This window comes from Oryctolagus cuniculus, chromosome 5 (assembly GCF_051225735.1).
Source record: "Oryctolagus cuniculus isolate XC-2025 breed Fujian yellow rabbit chromosome 5, ASM5122573v1, whole genome shotgun sequence".
Classification (NCBI taxonomy): domain Eukaryota; kingdom Metazoa; phylum Chordata; class Mammalia; order Lagomorpha; family Leporidae; genus Oryctolagus; species Oryctolagus cuniculus.
In genome coordinates this window covers 88981063-89006538 of record NC_142871.1, presented here as the reverse complement: position 1 = coordinate 89006538, position 25476 = coordinate 88981063, and the positions used below count along the sequence as shown (strand labels likewise).

At 40.4% G+C, this 25476-nt stretch overlaps 1 protein-coding gene across 1 annotated transcript in view; it reads right to left on the bottom strand.

The window, feature by feature from the left end:
- Positions 1 to 1829: 1829 nt before the first annotated feature.
- ME1 (malic enzyme 1) overlaps positions 1830 to 25476 on the bottom strand; it is a 239911-nt gene continuing 216264 nt past the window's right edge. Inside the window, exons 10-14 of the mRNA XM_002714552.6 lie at positions 22300 to 22405; positions 20470 to 20612; positions 15999 to 16172; positions 7493 to 7591; positions 1830 to 3439 (exon numbers count right to left, since the gene is read on the bottom strand). Coding sequence (XP_002714598.2) covers positions 3269 to 3439; positions 7493 to 7591; positions 15999 to 16172; positions 20470 to 20612; positions 22300 to 22405 — 693 coding nt within the window. The 3' untranslated portion in view covers positions 1830 to 3268. The remainder of the gene's footprint in view (positions 3440 to 7492; positions 7592 to 15998; positions 16173 to 20469; positions 20613 to 22299; positions 22406 to 25476) is intronic.

Here is a 25476-nt window from a genome sequence, read left to right as displayed (position 1 = left end):
TGTTTAATATTTTTGCATGTATGCTTATTAAATGAAACAGGTTTAACATTTTCTTGCTTTCAGTTCTCCATATGTAATGTCCTTTCCTGCCTGGGATACCTGAATACATTCTTATTCTCTACCTAAAACACTTGACTCTACACTTGATCTTAGCCAAAAGGCCGAGAAGTGGTAACACTTGACTCTCCCAACACACACACACACACACACACACACACGCATGCACTCAGGCACCATTTGGCTAGCTCCTGCTTATTCTTTATCTTTCTGGTTACTGCTTCCTTTTCCTGACCCCTCCCCTTCTGTCTAACTCATGTATTCATGTGCTCCAACAGATTTTTACATTTCCTCTGCTAATAACAACATATAAAAAATTGTTAAATGCATTGATTTTCTTAGTCAGTGTTCCCCTTCCTAATTTGCATAGCTGACTGAAGAGAGCCTGTGGGGCGGGGGGGCAGCATTGTGGCATAGTGGGTTAAGTGGCTGCTTGAAACACTAGAATTCCATATCTGAGTGCCAGCCTGAGTCCTGGTCACTCTGTTATACACCTGAGAGGTGGGGGAAGATGGCTTAAGTACTTGAGTCTCTGCGACCCATGTGGGAGACCACAATGGAGTTCTAGGCTCCCAGCTTCTGCCTGGCCCAGATCTGGCTGTTGCAGCAATTTGGAGAGTAAACCAGAAAATAAAAGATCTCTTTGTCTCTCCTTTCTCTGTTGCTCTGCCTTTCTAATAAGTAAATACATCTTAATAAAACAGAGAGAGCAAGCGCACAAGCCTGGGACAAATCAATTTTTATCTGCTTTGTTGAGGCATTGTTTACCAAAACAATTTTGAGAAAATATTTCCCATAGACTTAAGTAAGTTTCACTTCTCGTATGGAAATGCTATATTCGGCTGTTGTATATAACTGTCTCTTCTAGATCAGCACAGTATGGCAGTCATTAGCCAGCTAGTGAGCCCTCATGGCTAGTCTGAACTGAATTAACATTTTTTAAGATTTATTTATTTATTTGAAAGGCAGAGTCATACAGAGGCAGAGAGAGAGAGAGAGAGAGAGAGAGAGAGAGAGAGAGAGAGAGAGAGAGAAATTGATCCTTTATCTGATGTTCCCTTCCCAAATGGCTTCCACAGCTAGGGCTCAGACAAAGCCAAAGCCAAGAACCAGGAGCTTCTTCCAGGTCTCTCGCATGGGTGCAGGGGCCCAAGCACTTGGGCCACCTTTCGCTGCTTTCCCCAGGCACATTATCAGGGAGCTGGATTAGAAGTAAAGCAGTTAGGTCTTGAACAACACCTATATGGGATGCTGCCACTGCAGGCTGTGGCTTTACCCACCATGCCACGACAGCCCCTGAATTAAAATTTCAGAATAAAATATTTACTAGATTTTTGAAGTCTCAGAATGAACCCATACTGTAAAATAGCTCAATAATGTTTATATTGATTATATACTGAAATGATAACATTTGGATATACTATTTAAAAAAAATATATTATTAACATCAGTACCACCTGTTTATTTTATGATGCTAAAAGAAAATTTTTAAAAATTGAGATTACATTAAATAAGGCAATGTGTGTAGAATGCTTAACATCTAATAACTATCCTGTGTTTGTTCCATTGTCTTTCTCTGAGGACAATGAAGTAGCTCACTCCTAATAGGACCTAGTTTTTATGATTACATATATATTAAATGGAGTTCATACTGAAATTAGCAGCTATCAGAATATTTTAAGAATTCGTAATACCTTGTCATATGACCCCCAATACCAAGCAAAATTTTTATTTTAAAAATGTAACAAGGTTTTAAGAAAAAATGACAATTATTTTATAATTTTACTTATTCAATGTTTCTATGCTTTAATAAATCTTTTGCATAGGAGAATACACGTAGTTAGAGCTTTAAGACAACATGGAAACAAAAGAAACAGGTAAGCATTCAGAGTCTTTTCCAAATAACTATCTTGAGGAAACCCTTAGCTAAATGTTACTTTTAGAAATACCCAAACCACACCTAAAACAGTTTGTGTGACATTCAACTCTCAGTAAAATTATAGTTCAGTTTATATTGAACTTCTTCTTACATTTTCTACAGCATTACTTCAAAAACAGAAAATTCTATAAATAAATAGCCAATGTTATTGCACCTGAGCTTCAGCTTTAAAATTCTTTCCATTTTATCAATCATGTTCTAAGTAAATAGTCTCGGTAACTAAAATATTATACTATCTGATATAATGATAATTTCTGATACCAGGGATGTAGTTACAAAACTTTCTCCAAACTTACAGGACAGGGAGGTTACTATAACATAGCAAGCTCTGCTAACTGAGCTAATCCAGGAGACACGAGGGATCCAGTTTGTCTGGGAGTCATGGTCTTGCTCCTGACTCCTGAGATCCTTGCCTTTGCAGGTCAGCTCCGCAGGCAGCCCTTCCTCAAGGATCTTCTTAACTAGCCTCCTTTCAGTCCTCATGGCTCAGACTGTGCTGAACTGAAGGTGCTGACTTCTAGACGAGGCCCACAGCTCACAAAGGCCCTGCAGCAGCAGTGCGGTAGCTGCAGGATACGGCATTTGGTCGGCAGGAAGCAAAGGTGCTGTTAGAGGGATTTCTGACCCACGGTGAAGGTGATCAGAGCTTTACTCTGAGAGATGTTCAATGACAAAAGAAAATTCAAAACTAAGACTGCACAGGGCATTGTAAACAGCAGTGATCTCTCTTAGAAATATTAGAATTCAGTTGCACAAAAAGAACAAATATAATCTGGGACTGAAATAAAAATACCTGAGAAGTTATCTTTCTCCAGGTAGCAAAGTAGTGTTGTTTCTGTTTAGCAAAAGTTCATTTATGTCTAAGTTCATGTCTGTCTTCGTTAAAAAAACAAAATTTAACAAAATGCTCAACAAAAGTATTATGAGTTTTAATGTTGATCATATCAGTGTATTACTAATTTTGGTCTTCCCATTAATTCCCTATATAAAAATGATGAGTTTCTCAGTAGTAGGTACAATAACTATTAAACAGAATTTGGCCAGAATAATTAAAATAGAAACCATAAGTAACTGGAAGGTAAATGAAGCAAAATTGCCTACTATAACATTTATTCTAATTTATATTAATATCCCTCCATAAGTTTTGAGACTGTTAAAGTAAAATTATTTTGCTCTAAACATATTATGAATCATCAGAAAAGATTCAAACCTTTAAAAACTATGAAAGACTTCAAGATCTCATTAATGGAGTTAGAAACGCCGGCTATTATGCTACTGTTCAACTTTGGTCTGTATTTTCTGGGCCTGTTCAGGCCAAGAATAACAATCAGGTAGAATCTGGTCATAATCCGTGCTATACATCTGGGAGCGGACAAACGCTTCTTTGTTTTGTGGTTCAGGATAAACTGTGGCTGTCTTTTCCTGGTATGCATCTTTCACAATCTAGCAATGAGAAAAGAATATTAATTACTTTAATGAATAGAGGTGATGGTGAGCACATATCTGAAGCTTTCTTCTGTTTCAAAAAATTAATTTATATCATATATTTCTACCAACATACAGTATATTATCATAAAAACACACTTAAAGAATATATAAAATGAAAAATCTATTACCAATCTCCCAATGTGGGGGGAGGGACTGCTAGTAACTAAGGAAAGTCTGACTAGTGGAGATTTCTCAGAGAAGCTGGTAGAAGTCTTGACGTGGCATGACTGGTAATTAACTTGAACTACATACTTGAATAGTCCTGTTAAGCTTGAACTCTGATACCTTGAATTTTCAAGAATTTCTGTTCTGACGGTAGATAAAAATCTCTTTGTTTCTGCACGGTCCTCTGGTCCTACTCACCTAATCACAGTCATGGTCAGTGCTCCTTGCTAGAGTCACAGAATCGTGTTACTCACACCATTCTGTTCCACTCTGACTCCTCGATGCTGGCTTTCTCCTTGCATGGCTGTCTTTCATAGAACCGTGCATGAGTTTTCTGTCATGACATACTTTCCCATACTTAGGTCCACGTGACTACACATAGTATGCGTATACTTGTCTTAAAATCTTCCTCCTGTAGTTCCCCAAAGATAATTCCAAACTTTTCCCCATCTTCAAATTTCCATTTGACTCTCCTTATTCTATTGAGAGAATTCCAACTTCTCAGAGAAAATGATCTCAATTGCTATCTCCTCTCTATCTTCATACATGCTCCCTTTCTCTACTTTTCTGTTTTAGAGAAAAGTGGATTTCCCTTTTCTTCAAAATTAATCACTTCATATGTGTTGTTTAATTCACATATGTCATTCTAAAAAATTATCACTGAGGAGCTAATTGTATGAAAACTTGTTTGGATAAGTCTCATTTGAAGAGTATTAGAATTACTGTTTCTTCTCATTGTGAAATTATACACTTATGGAAAATTAAAGACTGTACTGTGCAATGAAGAGCAGGAAACAGAATGTATAAACACAATTATTATAACGATGTTAGAAAAGAAAGCAATCATTTTTTAAAATACAAGAAACAAACACACAAAAATAATAGCAATACTTATTGCAGAATAGTGGTTATTTTTCTTTTCTCTACTTTTCAAAGTGCCAATACTTTGGTATTATTACTTTTAAAACAGCTTTTCTGAGGTATAATTTGTCAGAAAATTCAAGCATTTTTAAACAATTTATTTATTTGAAAGGTGAGAGAGAGACAGACAGGCAGACAGAGAGATCTTCCATCTGCTGGTTCACTCCCCATATGGCCTCATGGCTGGGGCTGGGCCAGGCTGAAGCCAGGATCCAAGAGTTTTTTCTGCATCTCCCACATGGGGTGCAGAGGCCCAAGTACTTGGGCCATGTTCCACTGCTTTCCTAGGCATATTAGTACGAAGCTGGATCAGAAATGGAGCAGCTGGGACTCAAACCAGTGCCCATATGGGATGCTGGCATTACAGGCAGAGGCTTAACCAACTATCTCACAGCACCAGCCCCAAAATTCAAGCGTTTCAATGGACAAATTATTTTTGTGACTTGGCAGATTTGTGTAACCATGACCACATCCAGTACGCTCCCAGGCACTGCAGTGAGATCCCCTCTCCCAATGAAGCCTCCACTCTCCTTCTTGGCAGTGCAAACTTGCTGGAAGAGCGGCTTACGTTTTGCTGCTGCTGCTGTTTTGCTTTCCTAAGCACCATGAGCACCTCTTGTACTACTGCAATTGCTATTAGAAAAGTTTCTGATAACTTCCCACGTACCCAATAAAAGTCTTCATCCATTTTTCTTTTCAGGATTTGGTTCTGTTTCTACGTCCACCCTGAAATCATCTCTTCTGTCATTTCTCACATGACGCTCAGTGTTGAGTCTCCTTTTAAAATCCTGACCACTTCTTTTCCTGTCTGGTTTCTTTCCTCTGCTTCTAGATAGAATTAACTACAGCCTAGCCTAGGTTTTCTTTCCCTCCTATACTTGCTCTCAGGGCAACCCCAACCATTTCTAGACCTTCATTTGTTACTACATGGAGATGATTCCCAAATCTTTGCTCCAACTTTTCTTTAAGCTTCAGCTGTCTCCAAGTATTTGTTAGAATCGCACATCTGAATGTGCCATTGATACCTCAAATTTGTAGACCCCTCATAGCGGCTTCCTCTCTCAAGTCGGTTCATGGTTATGACTTCCTGATTTCTGTCTTTGCACTCAATATTCTTCTATTACTCTAGGTGTATTATATGAATCTTTGTATTTCACTGCTGTCCCCTATTTTCTTAGTTTCTCCTCTATTCATATACTAACTCCTCTTCATTCAAGTCATCAAAATGAGCTTAAAATTATAATGTGGATTCAGTATATTAATAGTTAGAACTAGTTAAAAACTAGTAGATATGTATTAGTAGAAAATGTGAGCATACTCTCTCATAAATAACTAAGCAGGTTATTACCTAAATGCCTAAAATGCCTTCAGCCAACAAGATAATTATATGTGAATCTTAAATGGTGTTGTTAAGTTTGTAATAGCTTAAACTAGTGATTTTCAACCATGAGCAATCTGGCCTACAATGGAACACTTGACAATTATCTGGAAACATTTCCTCTTGTTAAAAATGTGCAGATTCTACTGACATCTAGTGGACAGAGGCCAGCAATGCTGTTAGACATTCTGAAATACTCAGCACAGCATTCATAAGAGTCATCAAGGGGGCACTGGATTCTGTCCCGGTTGCCCCCCTTCCAGGCCAGCTCCCTGCTGTGTCCAGGGAGTGCAGTGGAGGATGGCCCAAGTGCTTGGGCCCTGCACCCACATAGGAGACCAGGATAAGTACCTGGCTCCTGCTATCGGATCAGCGTGGTGCACCGGCTGCAGTCTGCAATATGCTAGCCGCGGTGGCCATTGAAGGGTGAACCAACGGCAAAGAAAGACCTTTCTCTCTGTCTCTCTCTCTCACTGCCCACTCTGCCTGTCAAAAAATAAAAAAAAAAAATAAATAAAAAAAAATTAAAAAAAGAGTCATCAAGCCCAAATACCCAGAGTAATGAGGTTGGAAATCCCCAGCTTAAAACACACAACTTCTGTTATAGACTGAATGTGCCCCTTCTCCAATTCATGTGTTGAAGCCCCAACCACTAGTGCTAAGAAGATGACTGTGATTAGAGCTAGGGCCCTTGAAGAGGTAACCAAGTTAAAACTGGGCTACTGGGGTAGGCCCTAATCCAATTTGACTTTATCCTTATAAGAAGGGGAAAATGGACACAGAGAAGACCACGAGAGGACAAAGCACAGCGATGGCCATCCGCCTGCCAGAAAGAGGGCTCCGAAGAAACCAGAACTGCTGAAATCTTGATCTTGCACTTCTAGTGCCCAGCTCTGAGAAAATAAATTTCTATTGTTTAAGCAGTGGTATTTGGTTTTGAAATTCTTAGAAAATACAACTGAATTACAAAAAAAAATATCCATTTCTCTCTCAGTTTAGTTATAGAAAATGTCCCTGCCTTTAGGTTCTTCTTGGCTAACTCCTGCAACAGCTCACTGGCCACCTCAACAGCTTTCAAGCTCTCTGCCCTCATTGTTTTGCCCTCTGCCCAGTATTACTGTTCTGATCTTAGTCTTTTACTATGCCACATCATAGAAACATGGAGATGGCACATGACGTGATCCTGAACGTCGCCCTACCATTTCTGCAATATTTTGGCAATTATCACAAGGGTGATAGGGAAAAGAAAAAAAAAAAAAAACAAAAAAGAGGTGCAGTGAGAGGAGCCTGGCTGAAAAGAAACCCTATTGAATTATTTAAAGTATAGAAGAAAAAGAACAATGGGAACATAAACGCCAATTCTTCAACTCCTTTGTAAGGATCAAGCATAGTTTATAAGCTCTACTGAGCCAATGGACCTCCTTTCCCTGACTTCTGACATAATCACCTGATACAGAGACACATTTCAAAGAAACAGATTTTTAATATTTAAACATGCATATTTACCAACAGATGGAAGGAAAAGTAATCAAGAGTGGTTTTACCTTTTCTGCAATTTTCAGAGAAACATCTCTAATGGTATTCAGAGGAGGATAAAGTCGGCCCTCTTCCAAGTGTTTATCTGATACTTGCTGAGATATTACCTTAAAAATAATAGAAAAGAAAAAAGAAGTTTACACTTCACTGTACACCATGTAGTAGTTATGTGGATATTAAATGAATGGTCTCATATAAAGGCCATGCACGGAAACCAATCACATTAGTATGATCCCATAACTTGACCTCCCCTCTATCAATGGAAAAACTGAGAGAGGCCGGTGATTGTTGGGATCACACAGTTAGTGAAAAAGATGGGAACAGAATCCAGGTTTCCTCTCAGTCAAGTCACTTTTCTACTGTGTCACGAGATACTGCAAACTTTCCAACTGATGCACTAGGCGAGCAGGGAGAAGAGGAAGGAAGGAAGGAAGGAAGCGAAGGAGGGAGGGAGGGAGGGAAGAAGGGAGGGAAGAGGTGGGGAGGAAGGGAAGAAGGAAGGAAGGAAGATAGATGATAGAAGTAATGGGGAAAGCACAGGAGGGCAGTTATAGGAGGTAGAGCAGGAGGCTGAGAGAGCTATCTCAGAGCCATATCACAAGTAGGATATCAATCTTACAGAGACTGGCCTCAGTTTTGTTGTCCCCAACCCATTACCCCGTTCTAAATCAGAGTTATTTATTGAACTCTCCTAAGCGAAGACACAGATGTGGCAGCAATTTGAAGTCCCCCCTGCCCCTCCCCTTGGCTCCAAGACTCTGATTAAGTCTCTAGGGGGCTGGATCTAAATTAGCTCAAAGCTCGGGCTTTGTTTAATAGAAATAAATTGGATGTGGAGAGGAAGAAAGAAGCCTTCCTCATTTGCAGCAGTTTGAACAGTAAAACTTGTTTGTTGGGGCTGGCGCTGTGGCATAGTAGGTTAAGCATCCATCTGCAGTGCCAGCATCCCATATGGGCACCGGTTTGAGTCCTGGCTGCTCCACTTCCTATCCAGCTCTCTGCTGATGGCCTGAGAAAGCAGTAGAAGATGGCCTAAGTGCTTGGGTCCCTGAACCCGTATGGGAAACCTGGAAGAAACTCCTGGATCCTGACTTTGGATTGGCTCAGCTCTGGCCATTGTGGCCATTTGTGGAGTGAACAAGCGGATGGAAGACCTCTCTCTGTCTCTCCCTCTGTCTGTAACTCTGCCTCTCAGGAAGTAAATAAATCTTTTTTTTTTTAATTTGTTAATATCCCTTAATATATTTTACATTTTTTAAATCATGAAATTATTTTCAAAATGTTGTTTTGTTGCCCACCACCAAAAACATAAGACTCTGAACATATAACACTACAGGAAAGTCCAAAAAGCACTTCCTGTTCTTGAAAGATTTATAATTTCATGAGGTAATAGGGTATAGGAATAAAATGAGAATAGTGAAAGAGAAGACAGACTAGGTTAACGGTAAAATATGAGTGTTAAGAAATCTAGAGGAGCCAGTGCCGTAGCTCAATAGGCTAATCCTCTGCCTGCAGTGCCAGCACACCGGGTTCTAGTCCTGGTTGGGTCGCTGGATTCTGTCCTGGTTGCCCCTCTTCCAGGCCAGCTCTCTGCTGTGGCCCGGGAGTGCAGTGGAGGATGGCCCAAGTGCTTGGGCCCTGCACCTGCATGGGAGACCAGGAGAAACACCTGGCTCCTGCCATCGGATCAGCGCGGTGTGCCGGCCACAGCGCGCCAGCCGCAGTGGCCATTAGGGGATGAACCAACGGAAGGAAGACCTTTCTCTCTCTCTCTCTCTCTCACTGTCCACTCTGCCTGTCAAAAAAAAAGAAAGAAAGAAAGAAAGAAAGAAAGAAAGAAAGAAAGAAAAAGAAATCTAGATGAAGACTGGTTACAGAGGCTTCAAAGTGCAGAGGGGCTTGAGTCTAGAATCAAAAGGAAAGAGGAGGTTAGGCAAACAGGAACAGGGTGGGAATTCCAGCCAGAAGACCAGAGTCAGACCAAGAGCAGTGGAGCAGCACTCAGTGGATGTTTCTTGATGTGGGGGAGCAGAGGATCTGTGTAGAGAAGCAAGGGTTGGGGCACTGTCGATGCCAAACAAGGAGTCTGGGTTAAATCTTGTGGGTGCCTGAGGACTTGTGACGTGGGACACTTAGGAAGAAATGGAATAGTGGGAGGAAGAAGGAGTTAAAGTTATTAGAATAACTCTTATTTAATTGATAGTAGCTTACATATTTACATAAAATATTATAATATGTGGTTATAATGATGAATTATTAATCATAATTGTATAAAATGTATTATTTGCCTATTAGTTTCTTGCCTTTGTAACAGGATATTGAATAACATTTTTCCTTTACCCAAGAATGGGTGCCTATGGCCCCAAACATTAGGACAAAGATACAGTAAGTATTCTAATATATAAGGATGTCCCTAAATAAGTGTGGCCTCCATCTCCCTCAGACCCTAAGTGGTGACAGAATCAGCCCTGCCACCCATACAACCATAGCTGCCCCGTCCCATAAGGCTGAGATGAGGAGATTCAAGGACTGCTGATGACAGTGCAACATGGCTTAGTGGCTTTTTTTCTCCTCTTCTTGCTGCATGCCACCTCTCATTGAAGGCTTGAGGGGTCCTCGTGGAGATGTTGCATTTTTTTCACCCCTCACTCTCAGTAGTTAGAGGAGAAGTGAAAGGAAGGGAGAGTAAATACATGGGGGTAGCCGTAGAGAGTCTGCATTTCCATCAGTAGATCTGGTGTGGAACGCTTCCCAAGGTCAAGTGGCTGCTGAAAAAGAAGCCATTATATCCTGGGAGATTTGGAGAAGGGTAAAGTGCCAGGGTTGGAGACAGATGCCTAAGTTAGGGTCCTCTGAACACATATGTGTTCCAGGAGAGAGGCAGATATAGACCACAGAGGGCATGATGGCCTCAAATAGTGGAGCATTAATAATGTAGAAGTTTTCCATTTTCCATATCCTTCCTTCTCATCTGCAACACATTTGAAGAAATAAGCCTTGATGAGAAGAGGAACAGCATTTTTCAGAATCTAACCACACACAATTCCCCAAACTTCTCATGGTGCTAATGTGGAAGAAAAAGTAAAGGATATGGGTCTTCCCCACTTGCCAAGGTCTCTTGCACTACAGAGAGGAGATGATATTTGAGTTGGGTATAAAATCTTGACCAGAGCAACTGGTTCCTTGTTCACTGACATAATCCTAGCACCTGGAATACTACATAACATATAGTAGGTACTTAATTAACAACTGTTAAAAGAAAAAGTGAATTGAAAAGTATGGGATTTTACTAAGATGCCATCAAGAAAAATAAAAGGGAAATCTGAAGGGAAATTTTATAAAACAACAATTGAAGCAAAATAAAACTATTTTATGTTAATTTGATATTGAATTGAGATTGCTTTAAAAAACCCAGTTATTTCCTGTCCTGCAAAAGATTTATGGCAGATTTAAACCCATTGGAATTTCTCAGATGTTCAGGCAAAAATATTTATGGTATCCAGCACTGTTATTTAATTGAATAGAAAAGAAAACTGAGTAAAAAATATAGTATGGTGGTTGAAAGCTCAAACACTGGTGTGAGGTAGACCTGTGTTTGAATGTTGACTTCACTAATTATTACCTGAATTTGCACAAATTATAAGTAACCTTCCTAAGTCTCACTTTTCTCATCAGAAAGGTAAGACTAATAACAGTTCCTAGCTCACAGAACTAAAAAAAATAAGTTCCAGCAAAGAATTTACCACAGTGTCTGTCAAAGTTGAGTGTTCCATGAACCTTAGCCATTGCATTTAAAACAAACAAATAGGCAGCATGGCAAAATAGAAGCAAAATAGCTTTCTGGATCAAATCTAACTTGACAGTGCATTAGCTTATTAGATACTGGATTAGGAAGCAAGTTTCATAACCAATCACCCATGTGTATTGCATCTGCTACCACTAGTTCCTTGATGGTTTTAGCATCATTGTGCTTTCCCTAGAATGCTACAAAAATGTCATTTTAAAGAGACTGTCACAATCAGAAGATGTCTGAATTATAAAGTATAGTTTGAGTTTTTGCTCTTCATTTGTGTCTTTCATACAGAGAGAAAGTCAACAAATTGTGTAAGAGTCAAGTAGCAAACAGGCAACCAACAGGAGCCTCGTTAAAATTTAAGGGGTGGCCGGCGCCGCGGCTCACTAGGCTAATCCTCCGCCTAGCGGCGCCGGCACACCGGGTTCTAGTCCCGGTCGGGGCGCCGGATTCTGTCCCGGTTGCCCCTCTTCCAGGTCAGCCCTCTGCTGTGGCCAGGGAGTGCAGTGGAGGATGGCCCAGGTGCTTGGGCCCTGCACCCCATGGGAGACCAGGAAAAGCACCTGGCTCCTGGCTCCTGCCATCGGATCAGCGCGGTGCGCCGGCCGCAGCGCGCCGACCGCGGCGGCCATTGGAGGGTGAACCAACGGCAAAGGAAGACCTTTCTCTCTGTCTCTCTCTCACTGTCCACTCTGCCTGTCCAAAAAAAAAAAAAAAAAAAAAAAAATTTAAGGGGTGATTCTGGGAGGAAAAGGAGAGAGAACATATGAATCCTAGTCTCACTCTCACCTATAGACTCATTCATTAAAAACTATTGGCTACCTTTGATGTAGTATGGATATCTCTAATTACATTCCACTGATTTCAAATAATCTCTCCCCATTTCATTCTTTTTTTTTTTTTTTTTCCTGACAGGCAGAGTGGACAGTGAGAGAGAGAGACAGAGAGAAAGGTCTTCCTTTGCCGTTGGTTCACCCTCCAATGGCCGCTGTGGCCGGCACACCGCGCTGATCCGATGGCAGGAGCCAGGTGCTTATCCTGGTCTCCCATGGGGTGCAGGGCCCAAGCACTTGGGCCATCCTCCACTGCACTCCCTGGCCACAGCAGAGAGCTGGCCTGGAAGAGGGGCAACCGGGACAGAATCTGGCGCCCCGACTGGGACTAGAACCCACTGTGCCGGCGCCGCAAGGCGGAGGATTAGCCTAGTGAGCCGTGGCGCCGGCCCCATTTCATTCTGACAATGTTATGGCAACTAGACTTTGAGTTATCCAATGACTTAAGTGAATCAAAGCTTCTTCCAGATTCTGCTGTCCGTGGTGAGGACCTTTGATGTCCTCTGGGCAAAAGTATGTCTTCCAGGTATGAACAGAATGCAAAGACTCTGTTCCCAGGCTCTGGTATAGAACATACAGGCTCTAGTATAGAACATACATAAAGATGACCTAGGGGAGCACTTTGTACTCACATTATAGGTCATGAAGACTGTCCATAGTGCCAAAGGCCAAAACCCTCTGTCCTGTAAAAATGTCCAAAAGTAGTCTTTGGGATTGGTACCAACCCATAAGTATTTTACTTCCATAAGAAAGCCAAGCACTATTTTTTAAAAAATACAAACCTAACTACTATTAAATTTTGAGTTGCCAAACAAAAATCTCACCTAGATCTCCTACATGGTATCTTTTTAAACTGTAAAATACAATCAAAGTAAGAAGAACTTTCTCCTTTTTGGGGCCCTCCAAGAGTGAGTGTCTGTGGTATTGTCTAGTTCTATTTAATTCGACTCAACAAATATTCACTAAGCTTCTGCTTTGTGCCTGACTAGGTGCTACTACTGGAGGTTTTTTTTTTTTTTTAAGATATATATGGAAAATTCCCTGTCTTTAAAGAAGAAAATCAAAAATTTAATCATAGAGACAAACACACCATCTTTTAAAGTATGAAGCACTCAAGAGCATAATACGCCGGCGCCGCGGCTCACTAGGCTAATCCTCCGCCTAACGGCGCCGGCACACCGGGTTCTAGTCCCGGTTGGGGCGCCGGAGTCTGTCCCGGTTGCCCCTCTTCCAGGCCAGCTCTCTGCTGTGGCCAGGGAGTGCAGTGGAGGATGGCCCAAGTGCTTGGGCCCTGCACCCCATGGGAGACCAGGAAAAGCACCTGGCTCCTGGCTCCTGCCATCGGATCAGCGCTGTGCGCCAGCTGCAGCGCGCCGGCTGCGGCGGCCATTGGAGGGTGAACCAACGGCAAAGGAAGACCTTTCTCTCTGTCTCTCTCTCTCACTGTCCACTCTGCCTGTCAAAAAAAAAAAAAAAAAAAAAAAAGCATAATACAACCAGGAATAAAAGTGTGTGTTGTAATGTTTAACACAGAGAGGTGTGATTAAGGAGAAGGATCAGGATGAGCCATCCTTGTTACAGAAAATTCAAGGTGAGAAGAGCCCTAAGTAGTATACTGAAGGACAGGCTGTTATGTGGGGGTAATTCTCAGGGCTTTCCAGGCAGGACAGCAGATAAAACAGGCACCCAGGCATATGTATGTACAGGGTGTCTGAATGCAATCAGAGGAGGGGGAATGGAGAGAATGCCAGATTGCTAAATGTTGGTGCCTAGTTGAAAAGGGGTGTAATGAATAGAAACATGCCTGTTGAGCACAAGGGAAGGTAAGTGTGGGTTTGAACATGGCAGGGCATTTCTGGGGAATTATCCAGCAGGTAACTGGAAATACGTAAAAGATGAGAATAGAGATACATAGATTTGACCATTATTAGAATGAAGATAAAAATGAATACATGGATGAGGCATTTGAAAGTATAAGAAAGTGGAGACAAAAAAAGTGAATACTACCAAAAAAAGATCTTACTTAAAAGGGAAAAGAAAGGAGACAAAGAAAACAATGCATGTGACAAAATTGAGGTGATATGAAAAACAGAAATATGTTGAAGCCTAAGAGAAAACCAGTTGAAAAACCAAAAGATGTATCCAGAGGGATCACTAGCAATGACATGAATAATACTGCTGATATTACCACATTTTCCCCAATGTTTTAGTCATGTTTATTTTCATGGATAGATAGTAAACGGACACTGCTTTTCATGAAATTTGTCACCAGAGGGTGCTAGAGTTATTTAGGAAAGTAAATAACTGGCTCCTGAGAATAAAAGATCACTTTCTTCTCTCCTGATGTGCCTATTCTAAAAGACAATGATTATACTTTGCTTCATGTAAAAACAACTCTAAAATGCTCTGTTAGTAAGCAGACATCTACCTGTGCTTAGCAAGCTTTGTTCTATTAAAGAAAACAGGAGACACCAGCTGTCATGATTTTAATCCAGCAAAGAAAAAGACAAGAGTAGGACATGACAGCTTACAGAATCTGTTTTCAGAGTCGTGCCAGGTGCTAATCCCTGAGCCTAGGCTTCTTCAGTCACATCAGTGACATAGGAATCTAGGTCTGTGCTCTTGGAGTTTCATCTTCACAATGGAAAAAACTGTGTTTGCAGGGTACGAATAACTGAATATCAATTTAGTTTAATGTGGCTCAATTCAACCATAATGTTGTTGTTGTCTTGAAAGATTCTACTTATTTATTTGAGAGGTAGAGTTACAGAGAGAGGGAGAGACAGAAAGAAAGGTCTTCCATCTGCTAGTTCACTCCCCAGATAGCCACAAAGGCCAGAGCTGGGTCAATCCGAAGCCAGGAGGCAGGAGCTTCTTCCAGGTCTCCCACATGAGTGCAGGGGCCCAAGCATTTGGGCCATCCTCTACTATTTTCCCAGGTCATAGCAGAGAGCTGGATCAGAAGAGGAGCAGCTGGGACAAGAACAGGCACCTATATGGGATGCTGGTGCCACAGACAGAGGCTTAGCCTACTACACCACAGTGTCAGATCTCAATCTTAATGTTTTAGTGATTTAGTATTAATAAAATAAATTTCACTCAAGTTTCTCATTGGTGAATTGCATCCTGTTCAAATATGAAAATATGTATTAACCAGGTGAAAATTTTTTTACAAATATATGCCCAGTACTGCATCATTCTACTGAAGCTTGGCAGAGAGGGCAAGGAAAACTGATGGGTACCAGAACCTGGGCCATTATCTAGGAAACTGTGATTGACCTGCTAGCTTATAAGTAGGGTAAACTCTCAGATCTTTCGTAGTTGTCGACAGTATGACATTACCTAGTGGGCCTGCTCTGTGAAATTCTGAGAATCTTTCCTAAAGGCCCAGACTAGAGCTCACTTCTGTCCTTTTAATAATTTTTTAAACACCTACTTCCTTATTTTATTTTCATTTCTGCTTAAATGCTAGTATGGTTTCCATTTTCTACATTGAAACCTCAATGACATAATACTTCCACTACACACAACTTTCATTTTAAAACTTCAAAATAATGTTATTTAGGAAGGTTCTCCACGGAGAAATATTTATCTATCATCGTTTGGAAACAATACCTTAATGGTCTCATAACTGTCACAGAATCTGATTGGAAATATAAAGATGAATAAGGGCTCATTTTAAGAAATCAAAACAATCTTAAAAGACTATTGAGAAAGATTCTTTCACTAGTGAGTCAGTAGGAACCTGCTACCCACCTCTCACTCTCCACTGGGAATGAATTTCTCTTTTTCAATCTCCTTCTCAAGAGTGAGCTGAGATGCTAGAGAAATAAAATACTATACAGAGCATATTTTATATCCATGGCCAACTTAAGCAGATTACAGTACCTCAGCAGTAGTGAGAAAGATTTTGTCTGTGATGTGCCTCAATCCACAGGCCACTACACCAAGAGCAACACCAGGGAAAACATAGGAATTGTTGCCTTGGCCAGGATACAGGGTCTGTCCATTTGGAAGAGTGACTGGATCAAAAGGACTGCCACTGGCAAAAATTGCACGCCCCTGCAACAGACACACACAATTAATTTGAAAAACAAGCAGGATGTTTTAAAAACAAACGTATCAAAACAGGACTATACCATAGCCAAAATTATGAGTACAAGCATTTAGCAAGAATCCTACATTTTCATTAACTCCTTAGTTAATCTGGGCCTCCTTCTGTGGTGTTCTTTCTCACTCTTACTCCTAGAAGTAGGTGAGGTGCAGGATGCCCTAAGACCATCATTCCATTTTCTATAGTGGTCCAACTCATACACCTGTCAAACATTTCTACTAGAAAGGCAACGAACTGTAGACTTTTAAGGATCAAATATGACGCATTAACATTACACTATTGGGAAATAATTACATTTTACATTAGAATTTCGGGACCAACATATTTCCAAAATAATAACTGAAACACACTTTATTTATTTATTTATTTATTTATTTATTTATTTATTTATTTTTGACAGGCAGAGTGGACAGTGAGAGAGAGAGACAGAGAGAAAGGTCTTCCTTTGCCGTTGGTTCACCCTCCAATGGCCACCGCGGCCGGTGTGCCGTGCTGATCCGATGGCAGGAGCCAGGTGCTTATCCTGGTCTCCCATGGGGTGCAGGGCCCAAGCACTTGGGCCATCCTCCACTGCACTCCCTGGCCACAGCAGAAAGCTGGCCTGGAAGAGGAGCCCTGACCGGGACTAGAACCCGGTGTGCTGGCGCTGCAAGGCAGAGGATTAGCCTAGTGATCCACGGCGCCAGCCTGAAACACACTATATATATTTCTATATTGTCAAGAGTTATATAGAAAACATATTTATTAGCATAAGTGGATTTAGTAGGTAAAGAGGAAGATTACATTATCAATAATTATTAACAACTGTTTTCATTTTTCCTTATATTACTATTTTATCACAATTGTCTTGAACAACTGTATTCATCACATGCTTCCGGAAGGCATTAATTTAGGGCCTGCCAGGTGCTGTATGCCATCCTGTTGATTAAAGGAAGAGCATTTGTTGGTTTTGTGAGGATGAGTGTTGAGAGATTCATGATTCAAAGTAGGAAGAAGAAACCTCAGCAAGTAAAACATTACATTCAAAGAAATTCATTCAGTCAAAGAAAGAGTAAGGCACCAATTCCAAAGCTTAAATGATGACAAAATGGGTTATAATTTGCACATTCTTAGATAAGGAGTCTAGTGCCTAAATGATATTGATAATATTAACTTATTGATTTTTAAAAAATGTATAATATACTTTTTGGCTTTTAAAATTTATATAATTTAAAATAAACTTCTTATAATGATATAAAAAGATGAAATAGATAAAGAAATCCGAATTCTCATCTAGGTCTCTATAAGTCAGTTACATTCAGAATTACAGAATTAGATTTGGGTTTGGCTAAGTCTGATTACTTGAGTTCTATTTAGCATATAAAACATTTCATTCTAAACTTTCTAATGCAAGTAAATCATTGTATCATACATTTATATACCTTTAAAATTACATTTGAGAAAGTGGCCTCTAACATAACTTTCCTTCCCCCTCTTCACTCCTGTTCTTCCTATCTCTATAATCACCATATTTATGGTGATTATACTTCATGTGAATAATAGTAGTTAGATAAACATTATATATAAGATTGATAATATGGAGAATTAAATCTCTCCATACAAATTTTGGATTACATTTTCCATAGTTTAGTAATCTTTTTGTGTGTTGTATTTTAACCTTTCCTAACTATCTTTCACCTGTGTCTGTAGTAGTAGAAACTCAAATCCAGCAAGTAGAAATTGACTTTTCTGTTTTCCTTAATCCTTTGGCCAAATCAACATCTAAATTTACAGAATCAAAATGACTTCCAATGTTTTATGTATAGTTATGAAGAACATTAGGCAAGATATCAGATTTTAAAACACAGCTATATAAATCTGGCCAATTTTGTTTATGCATATTACAGATGAGACTCTAAACCCTTGAGGCTTATTGATATATACTAAGACAAAGTAGTTTAACATTATGTGCCTGCTATGTGCAAGGCACCATGCTAAAAGTTTGTTATTGCTCAAAGGGTATTTTTTTTCACTTAAGGATTTTTTAAAAAATATTTATTTATTTGTTTGAAAATCAAAGTTACCATGAGAGATGGAGAGAGAAAGAGAGAGAGAGAGACAGACAGACAGACAGACACTTTCCATCCACTGGTTCACTCCCCAGATGTCTGCAATGACCACTCTGGGCCAGGCCAAAGCCAGGAGGCAGGAGCTTCTTCCAGGTCTGTCATGTAGGTGTAGTGGTAGGACCCAAGCACCTGGACTGTCCTCCTAGGCTTTTCCCAGGCCATTAGCTGGGAGCTGGATCAGAAGTGAAGCAGCTGGGACTTGAACTGGCACCCCTGTGTGATGCTAATGGTATATGCAGCAGCTTTACCTGCTGTACCGCAATGCCAGCCCCCATTTAAGGCTTAAGAACAACTGAAGAATATGAGGCAAACTATTCTCCAATGTCCGGATGAGACAAAAATTAAAATCGGTGATCGCACTGATGCTATCCCAACTAAGAGAGAGAAACAATGGAGTGAGCCCTGGCCAAAAAATTATTAATTCTCATAATGAACATTTAATGATATACTTTTTTTTTTGACAGGCAGAGTTAGACAGTGAGAGAGAGAGAGACAGAGAGAAAGGTCTTCCTTCTGTTGGTTCACCCCCAAGTGGCTGCTACGGCTGGCACACTGCGCCAATCCAAAGCCAGGAGCCAGGTACTTATCCTGGTCTCCCATGCGGGTGCAGGGTCCAAGCACCTGGGTCATCCTCCACTGCCTTCCCGGGCCATAGCAGAGAGCTGGACTGGAAGAGGAGCAACTGGGACAGAATCTGGCGCCCCGACCAGGACCAGAACCCAGGGTGCCGGCGCCACAGGTGGAGGATTAGCCTAGTGAGCCATGGCGCCAGCCAATGATATACTTTTAAAGAACCAGAGGTGGAGCAGGCAGTTAGCCTAGTAGTTAAGATGCCCATATCCCACACCAGAGTATTGAGTTTGATACCTGGCTCCAGCTCTTTCCTCCAATTTCCTGTCAATGCAGACCTTGGGAGATAGCAGTGATGGCTAGAATAACTGGCTTCCTGCTATCCAAGTGGGAGACCAGGGTTGTGTTCCTGACTCCAGTATCCCAGCTTGCTTATATTCTCTCTCTCTCTCTCTCTTTACCCTGCCTTCATCTCTCTAAAAAGAAAATTAAAAAATTTTAAGAATAAGAAAGAAGTACAGCCATCAAGTTCTGATTTGTGCAGAACAATACAACTTTGGGTTGTGTTTACCCTCTCTAGGTTACTTTGGATTTATTTCTAAAGTAAAAATTTTAGATAGAGATGACTTAACCTCTATTTTGCTGCAATGATATTTTCAAGTCTTTGGTGGTAAAAAAAAAAGACTCATGTTAACATATTAGTCAAATATATATTCGTACAAATAGCGTAAAATAAAATACTTTTTTTGAAACAGTAAAACATTGAAGCACTGAGGATTCCTATTCCAACTGGGCTGGATGTCAAAAGAGCTGCCCAAATGCTCCACCCATGGCATCAAAATCCAAACCCAGGATTTAGGAAAGCAAAAATTAGAGTGTGGTTTTATACTGTATGCTTCAATATTTGAGAATAGCTAGTTAAAAGTTATTTAAATAACCACCTAGAACCAAACTTTTTCCTTGTTAGTTAACAGGTATGTTAACTTCTAACTCACTTGAGGAAAAGTATCATGGAAAATATCATTATTTTACTTAAAAAGAGGATTGATAGAGGTGCCAGTGCTGTAGCGCAGCAGGTTAAGCTGCTGTCTGTAGTGCAAGTATTCCACATGGGCGCCAATTCTTGTCCCCTCTGCTCCACCTCTGATCCAGCTCTCTGCTAGCATGCTAGGGAAAACAGTGGAGGATGGCCCAAGTCCTTGGGTCCTGGCCCATGTGGGAGATGCAGAAGGAAGCTCCTGGCTCCTGGCTTTGTCCCGGCCTGGCATCAGCAGATGCGGCCACTTGGGGAGTGAACCAGTGGATGGAAGATATCTCTGTCTCTCTCCTCTCTGTAAGTCTTTCAAATAAACAAATAAATAAATCTTAAAAAAAAGAAGAATAGGCTTGACACCACAATAATCCAGAAAAGGAAATAGTTCTTATGCTTCTAACTTGTTTATTTTTCTTTTAATCTTTGATGTATAATTTTTAAAGGTGAAGTGTTAAGCACCTTGGATATCCAATGTCTCTCTATAATGAATAAATATTAGATTATTAAAATATGTTACACTTTTTTTAGCTTTACCTTAGTTATTTTATAGCACTGCTCTGCAGAACACTCTGCTTTGCTGGTTGGATTACTCAAAGCAAAAATAATAGGCCGTTCATTGAAGGCAGCCATATCCTGGAGAATCTGCTCTGTGAATGCACCACCAACTGCAGCAACTCCTATGAAGAAATGAGAGACCAGTGACCAGGGCTAGCGTTAGTTAATTCATTAAAACAGCCTGTAGCCTACAAACAATGAGATATGTCAGGGAGTTTTCCAACACACCGTAAAACAAAATATAAAATACTTCTGTTAAAGTGCTAAAAAGAGATGTTTGGTAATGGCAACAATCTTTTTTTTTTTTTTTTTTTGACAGGCAGAGTGGACAGTGAGAGAGAGAGACAGAGAGAAAAGTCTTCCTTTGCCGTTGGTTCACCCTCCAATGGCTGCCGCTGCAGCCGGCGCACCGCGCTGATCCGATGGCAGGAGCCAGGATCCAGGTGCTTTTCCTGGTCTCCCATGGGGTGCAGGGCCCAAGCACCTGGGCCATCCTCCACTGCACTCCCTGGCCATAGCAGAGAGCTGGCCTGGAAGAGGGGCAACCGGGACAGAATCCGGCTCCCTGACCGGGACTAGAACCCGGTGTGCCGGCGCCGCAAGGTGGAGGATTAGCCTAGTGAGCCACGGCGCCGGCTCAACAATCTTTACAGTCACAAATCTACAAGTATCTATAAAAATTATACATGATATCTGGCTCATCATCGGTTGAATTAGTGGCCAATAACTTGGAATTTTGACTATAGACTTTTGCGTTAGGAAATTAAAATATGTCCAATATATTCATGTATATGTATACATATATACATTCTCTCTATAAGCAATTCTATGAGTATATTTATCTGTCAGACTATAAAGTAATTCTGTTTTATAAACTGAAGACAACTCATTCAAATATGAATTTGATGTATCACTTATTGAGAGAAGCTTAACAGAATAAAGCAGTTAGTGAAATGGGGAAAAACAGTAAGATTATTGAAAGAATACATGTTGTGAAACCATTCTAAAAGTTTGGTAAAGGTCCCAATACTGAGTAGTTATTTTTATTATGGTTTGGATTACTCTCAACACTGTCATTTGTTTAAAAGAAGTATCCAGAAATGGAGTATGATACAAAGTAAAGACTGTCATTATATAGACACAAAATAAAGGATGGCATTTCATAACTTTCTCTGAGTCTTTTAAAAATCACATAAAATGTGGCCATTTTAAACATCTTACTGTGTACATACAATGTGCAAATTACTGGGTTAAGTGCTATAAGGAATACAAAGATTGGTGAGATGTGATCCCTGTCTTCCAGATGGTCTAGTTCAATGTTCCACACCTCAGTATTCCTGACATTCGGGACCTGGTAGTTGCTGGTGCAGGGACTGTCCCTTGCACACAGCAGGATATTTAGCACCACGACTAGCTTCTACACACTAGATGTCAGTAGCCCCTTTCTCCATTCCAATCCCCCACTCTCTGGCAGTTAGGACAGACATTGCCAAATATTGCTTGGAGGGCAAAATCTCCCATTTGAGAACCACTCTCTGTCCAGGGTTATCAAATGTGGAAATGTGCTTAACATGCCAGGTGTTAAAAGGCCCACAGAGTAATCACTGGGGCCACATACACCTCGGCTAAGATTACCAACAAGAGCAAGATGGCAGCATTGTTGTGTGGCTGAATGTGTAATTCTGCTTGTGAATTCCAGGGGTTAGTGTTTCAAAAAAGCTAAATTATGCCTCAAAAATCAATAGCAAGAAAATAAATTAGGTCGAAATGTGGATTAGGGATACAGGAAAAGGAGGAGAAAAAGTTTACCTATGAGTGCAGTTGGTTTTATTTCTTTAACAATGGCTTCTAAGTTCTTCATTTCTTCATGTTCTTGGGCAAACTGCTCTTTTTCTGGTGTTAAGGAAGCACGTCCCTAAGTAAAGCAAATAAGAACTTAAAAATCTGCCGTATGTGCATGGGGGCGAATGAAATCTCAGAATATTATGTATATTACCAGCATCTACCCTTAACATTTGTGTGTAATATGTCAAAGCAATTCTAAAGTTCCTTTTTCAGTTGTCAGTAATTCAGTCATTCTTTCAAAAACTGTTTATGTGTCAGACAGTGTTCCAGACAACTGAGACATAACAGCAAACAAAACAAGATATTTCCTTCATTTAATTACTTGGTAATGTGAAATATCATCTGAATAGCAATACTGTTTACACTATCTATGTTAGCACAGTTTCAGAATCTAGACTTAACATTTGCTACTGCACTACCGATATATGTGCCATTGATGAGGAATGGAATTTGAAGCCATATTTAATACATTAAATTCCTTAGATTTTCTGAATACTTGGTTTTGTTTTTAGTGTATGATGATGGATGTGCCGTGTGTCGTATACGAAACATCTAATCACAATAACCTAACTACCAATTTTGAAGATTTGACTACATAATAAATCACTACCTAATTTTATATGATACTTTATGACTTATTAAGTTGTTTCCATATATTTCATTTGACTTCCTCAACAAATTTTGAAATAAGGCAAGTATAATTAGCGTCGTTTAACATATGAGGAGACCAAGTTTGAGACATATTAAGCAACTTGCTCCAGGCAAGGGGTTATACTGGAACATAAAGTCTGTGCAGGATAGTGCACAATCAACCTAGAGAAAAACATTTGCAAACCGTGTCTCAGACTGGTTACACAATGTTAGTCCTGAAGCCAGTACAATTCTGTTGTGTTAAAAAATTATGATTTTTATCTCTGTTTTTAAAGAACAAGACATAGAATTATAGGAAATTTGAAACATCAACTTCTTTCTGCTTGTTTCTTTATCTATAAAAAGTCTAATAGAGGCCAGTGCCGCGACTCACTAGGCTAATCCTCCGCCTTGCGGCACCAGCACACCGGGTTCTAGTCCCGGTCAGGGCGCTGGATTCTGTCCCGGTTGCCCCTCTTCCAGGCCAGCTCTCTGCTGTGGCCAAGGGAGTGGTGGAGGATGGCCCAAGTGCTTGGGCCCTGCACCCCATGGGAGACCAGGAGAAGCACCTGGCTCCTGCCATCGGATCAGCGCGGTGCGTCGGCTGCAGTGCGCTGGCCGCGGCGGCCATTGGAGGGTGAACCAACGGCAAAGGAAGACCTTTCTTTCTGTCTCTCTCACTGTCCACTCTGCCTGTCAAAAAAAAAAAAAAAAAGTCTAATAGAAATTTCTACCTTATCAGGTTGTGGATTAAGAAAAGTAGCACATATGATGCACTCAGGACTGTGCCCAGTTTACAAAAAGAGCCTAATGCAAGTTATTGTTTCTTTTAGCCCGCTGTAAAGTATTATTTCTGTACTACTGTTTTCCATTATGAGCCTGACAGTGCACTTATGGCTTCTTAGAAACAGACTCATCATTAATTATTTTGGGGCTCTAAAGGGTTATACTTTTACCCTCTCTTCCTTTAAATCAAAATATACTACATCTGAGGCACTGTGAAAAAGAATCTTATTTAATTTACTCAGAATCAAATTTTAAGCTTAATGTTTGATATTCAATTCAGTAGATGATACTCTAGACCCTAACAGTATTAAACTGAATATTGTAAGTTCAAGTTGTTGTTCACCTGCTTATTAAATAAAATTCGGGGCCAGCACCGTGGTGCAGTGGGTTAAGCCACCGCCTGTGGCACCAGCATTCCATATGGGTGCCAGTTTGGGTCCCAGCTGCTCCACTTCCTATCTAGCTCCCCGCTTATGGCCTGGGAAAGCAGCGGAGGATGGCCCAAGTGCTTGGGTCCCTGCACCCACATGGGAGACCTGGATGAAGCTCCTGGCTCCTGGCTTCAGCCTGTCTCAGCTCTGGCTGTTGTAGCCATTTGGTCTCTCTTTCTCTTCCTCTCTGTGTCCCTTTCTCTGTGGAACTGTCTTTCAAATAAATAAAAAATCTTAAAAATAACGCAAAAGAATCATATAATTCAATTTCTACTTTAAACAGAGAGCAGGAAATTTCTCAAAAAAGCTTGTTTTAGCATAGCCTTTTAGAATTATCAAATATTTGATATAAACCTGGATTTTGCAAGTGAACACTAAAAAACTAAGTTATTCCTTTTGTATTTACAAAACAAGATTTTTTAAACTTGCCTTTTAATGATTTACATAAATCTCTAACAATATTGAAATATTAACAATTCTCATGGAATGTGAAGGTACCTTGTACTTGGTGTTCCCTTTCTTACATCTGAGCTTCACAGCTAAGACATTTTTCCCATCTCAGAGATTAAGCATTATTCTAGCATGTAATAAGTGGCTAAGCCTAATGATAATTTATTACTCACAAATAAGAAAACAGTGGTATCAGAGGGTATCAAAGAATTCCCCTCAAATATTTTGAGAATTACCAAACTTTAATTTGGAAGAAGTGGTAGATTTAATTGGCCCCAACTCCTTGTCGTGCCCTTCCTGTTGCCAAGTTGTTTTTCTGTTTGTTTGTTTTTGGCCATGCAGAGGTGGGTACATGACCTAACAGTTAAGCTGTGGGTTGGGGTGCCCGTACCCCATTTTTGATTTCTCAGGTTTTCAGTCCTGGCTCAGCTCCACTCCCAGTTCCAGCTTCTGACAGTGCAACTGGAGAGGCACTAGGTCACAGCTCAAGTAGCTGGGTCCCTGCCACCAATGTGAGACATCTGGATTTAGTTCCAGGTTCCTGGCTTTGGCCTGGCATGGCTCTGGCCATTGTGGGTATCTGGGGAGTGAATCAACAGATAGGAACTCACTTTGTCCCTCTGTCTCTGTATCTCTCTGCCTCTCAAATAAATAAAATTTTGAAAATAAAAATTTCAAAAGTTCTTTGCCACGTAACTCTGTAGATTCTTCCAAACAAAGGGAAAGTATGAAGATATTCCTTGACTTATGATGGGATTATAGACTATAAACTCATCATAAATTATAACTATTAGAAGTCAAAAATACATTTAATGCACCTAACCTACCAAACATCATAGCTTAG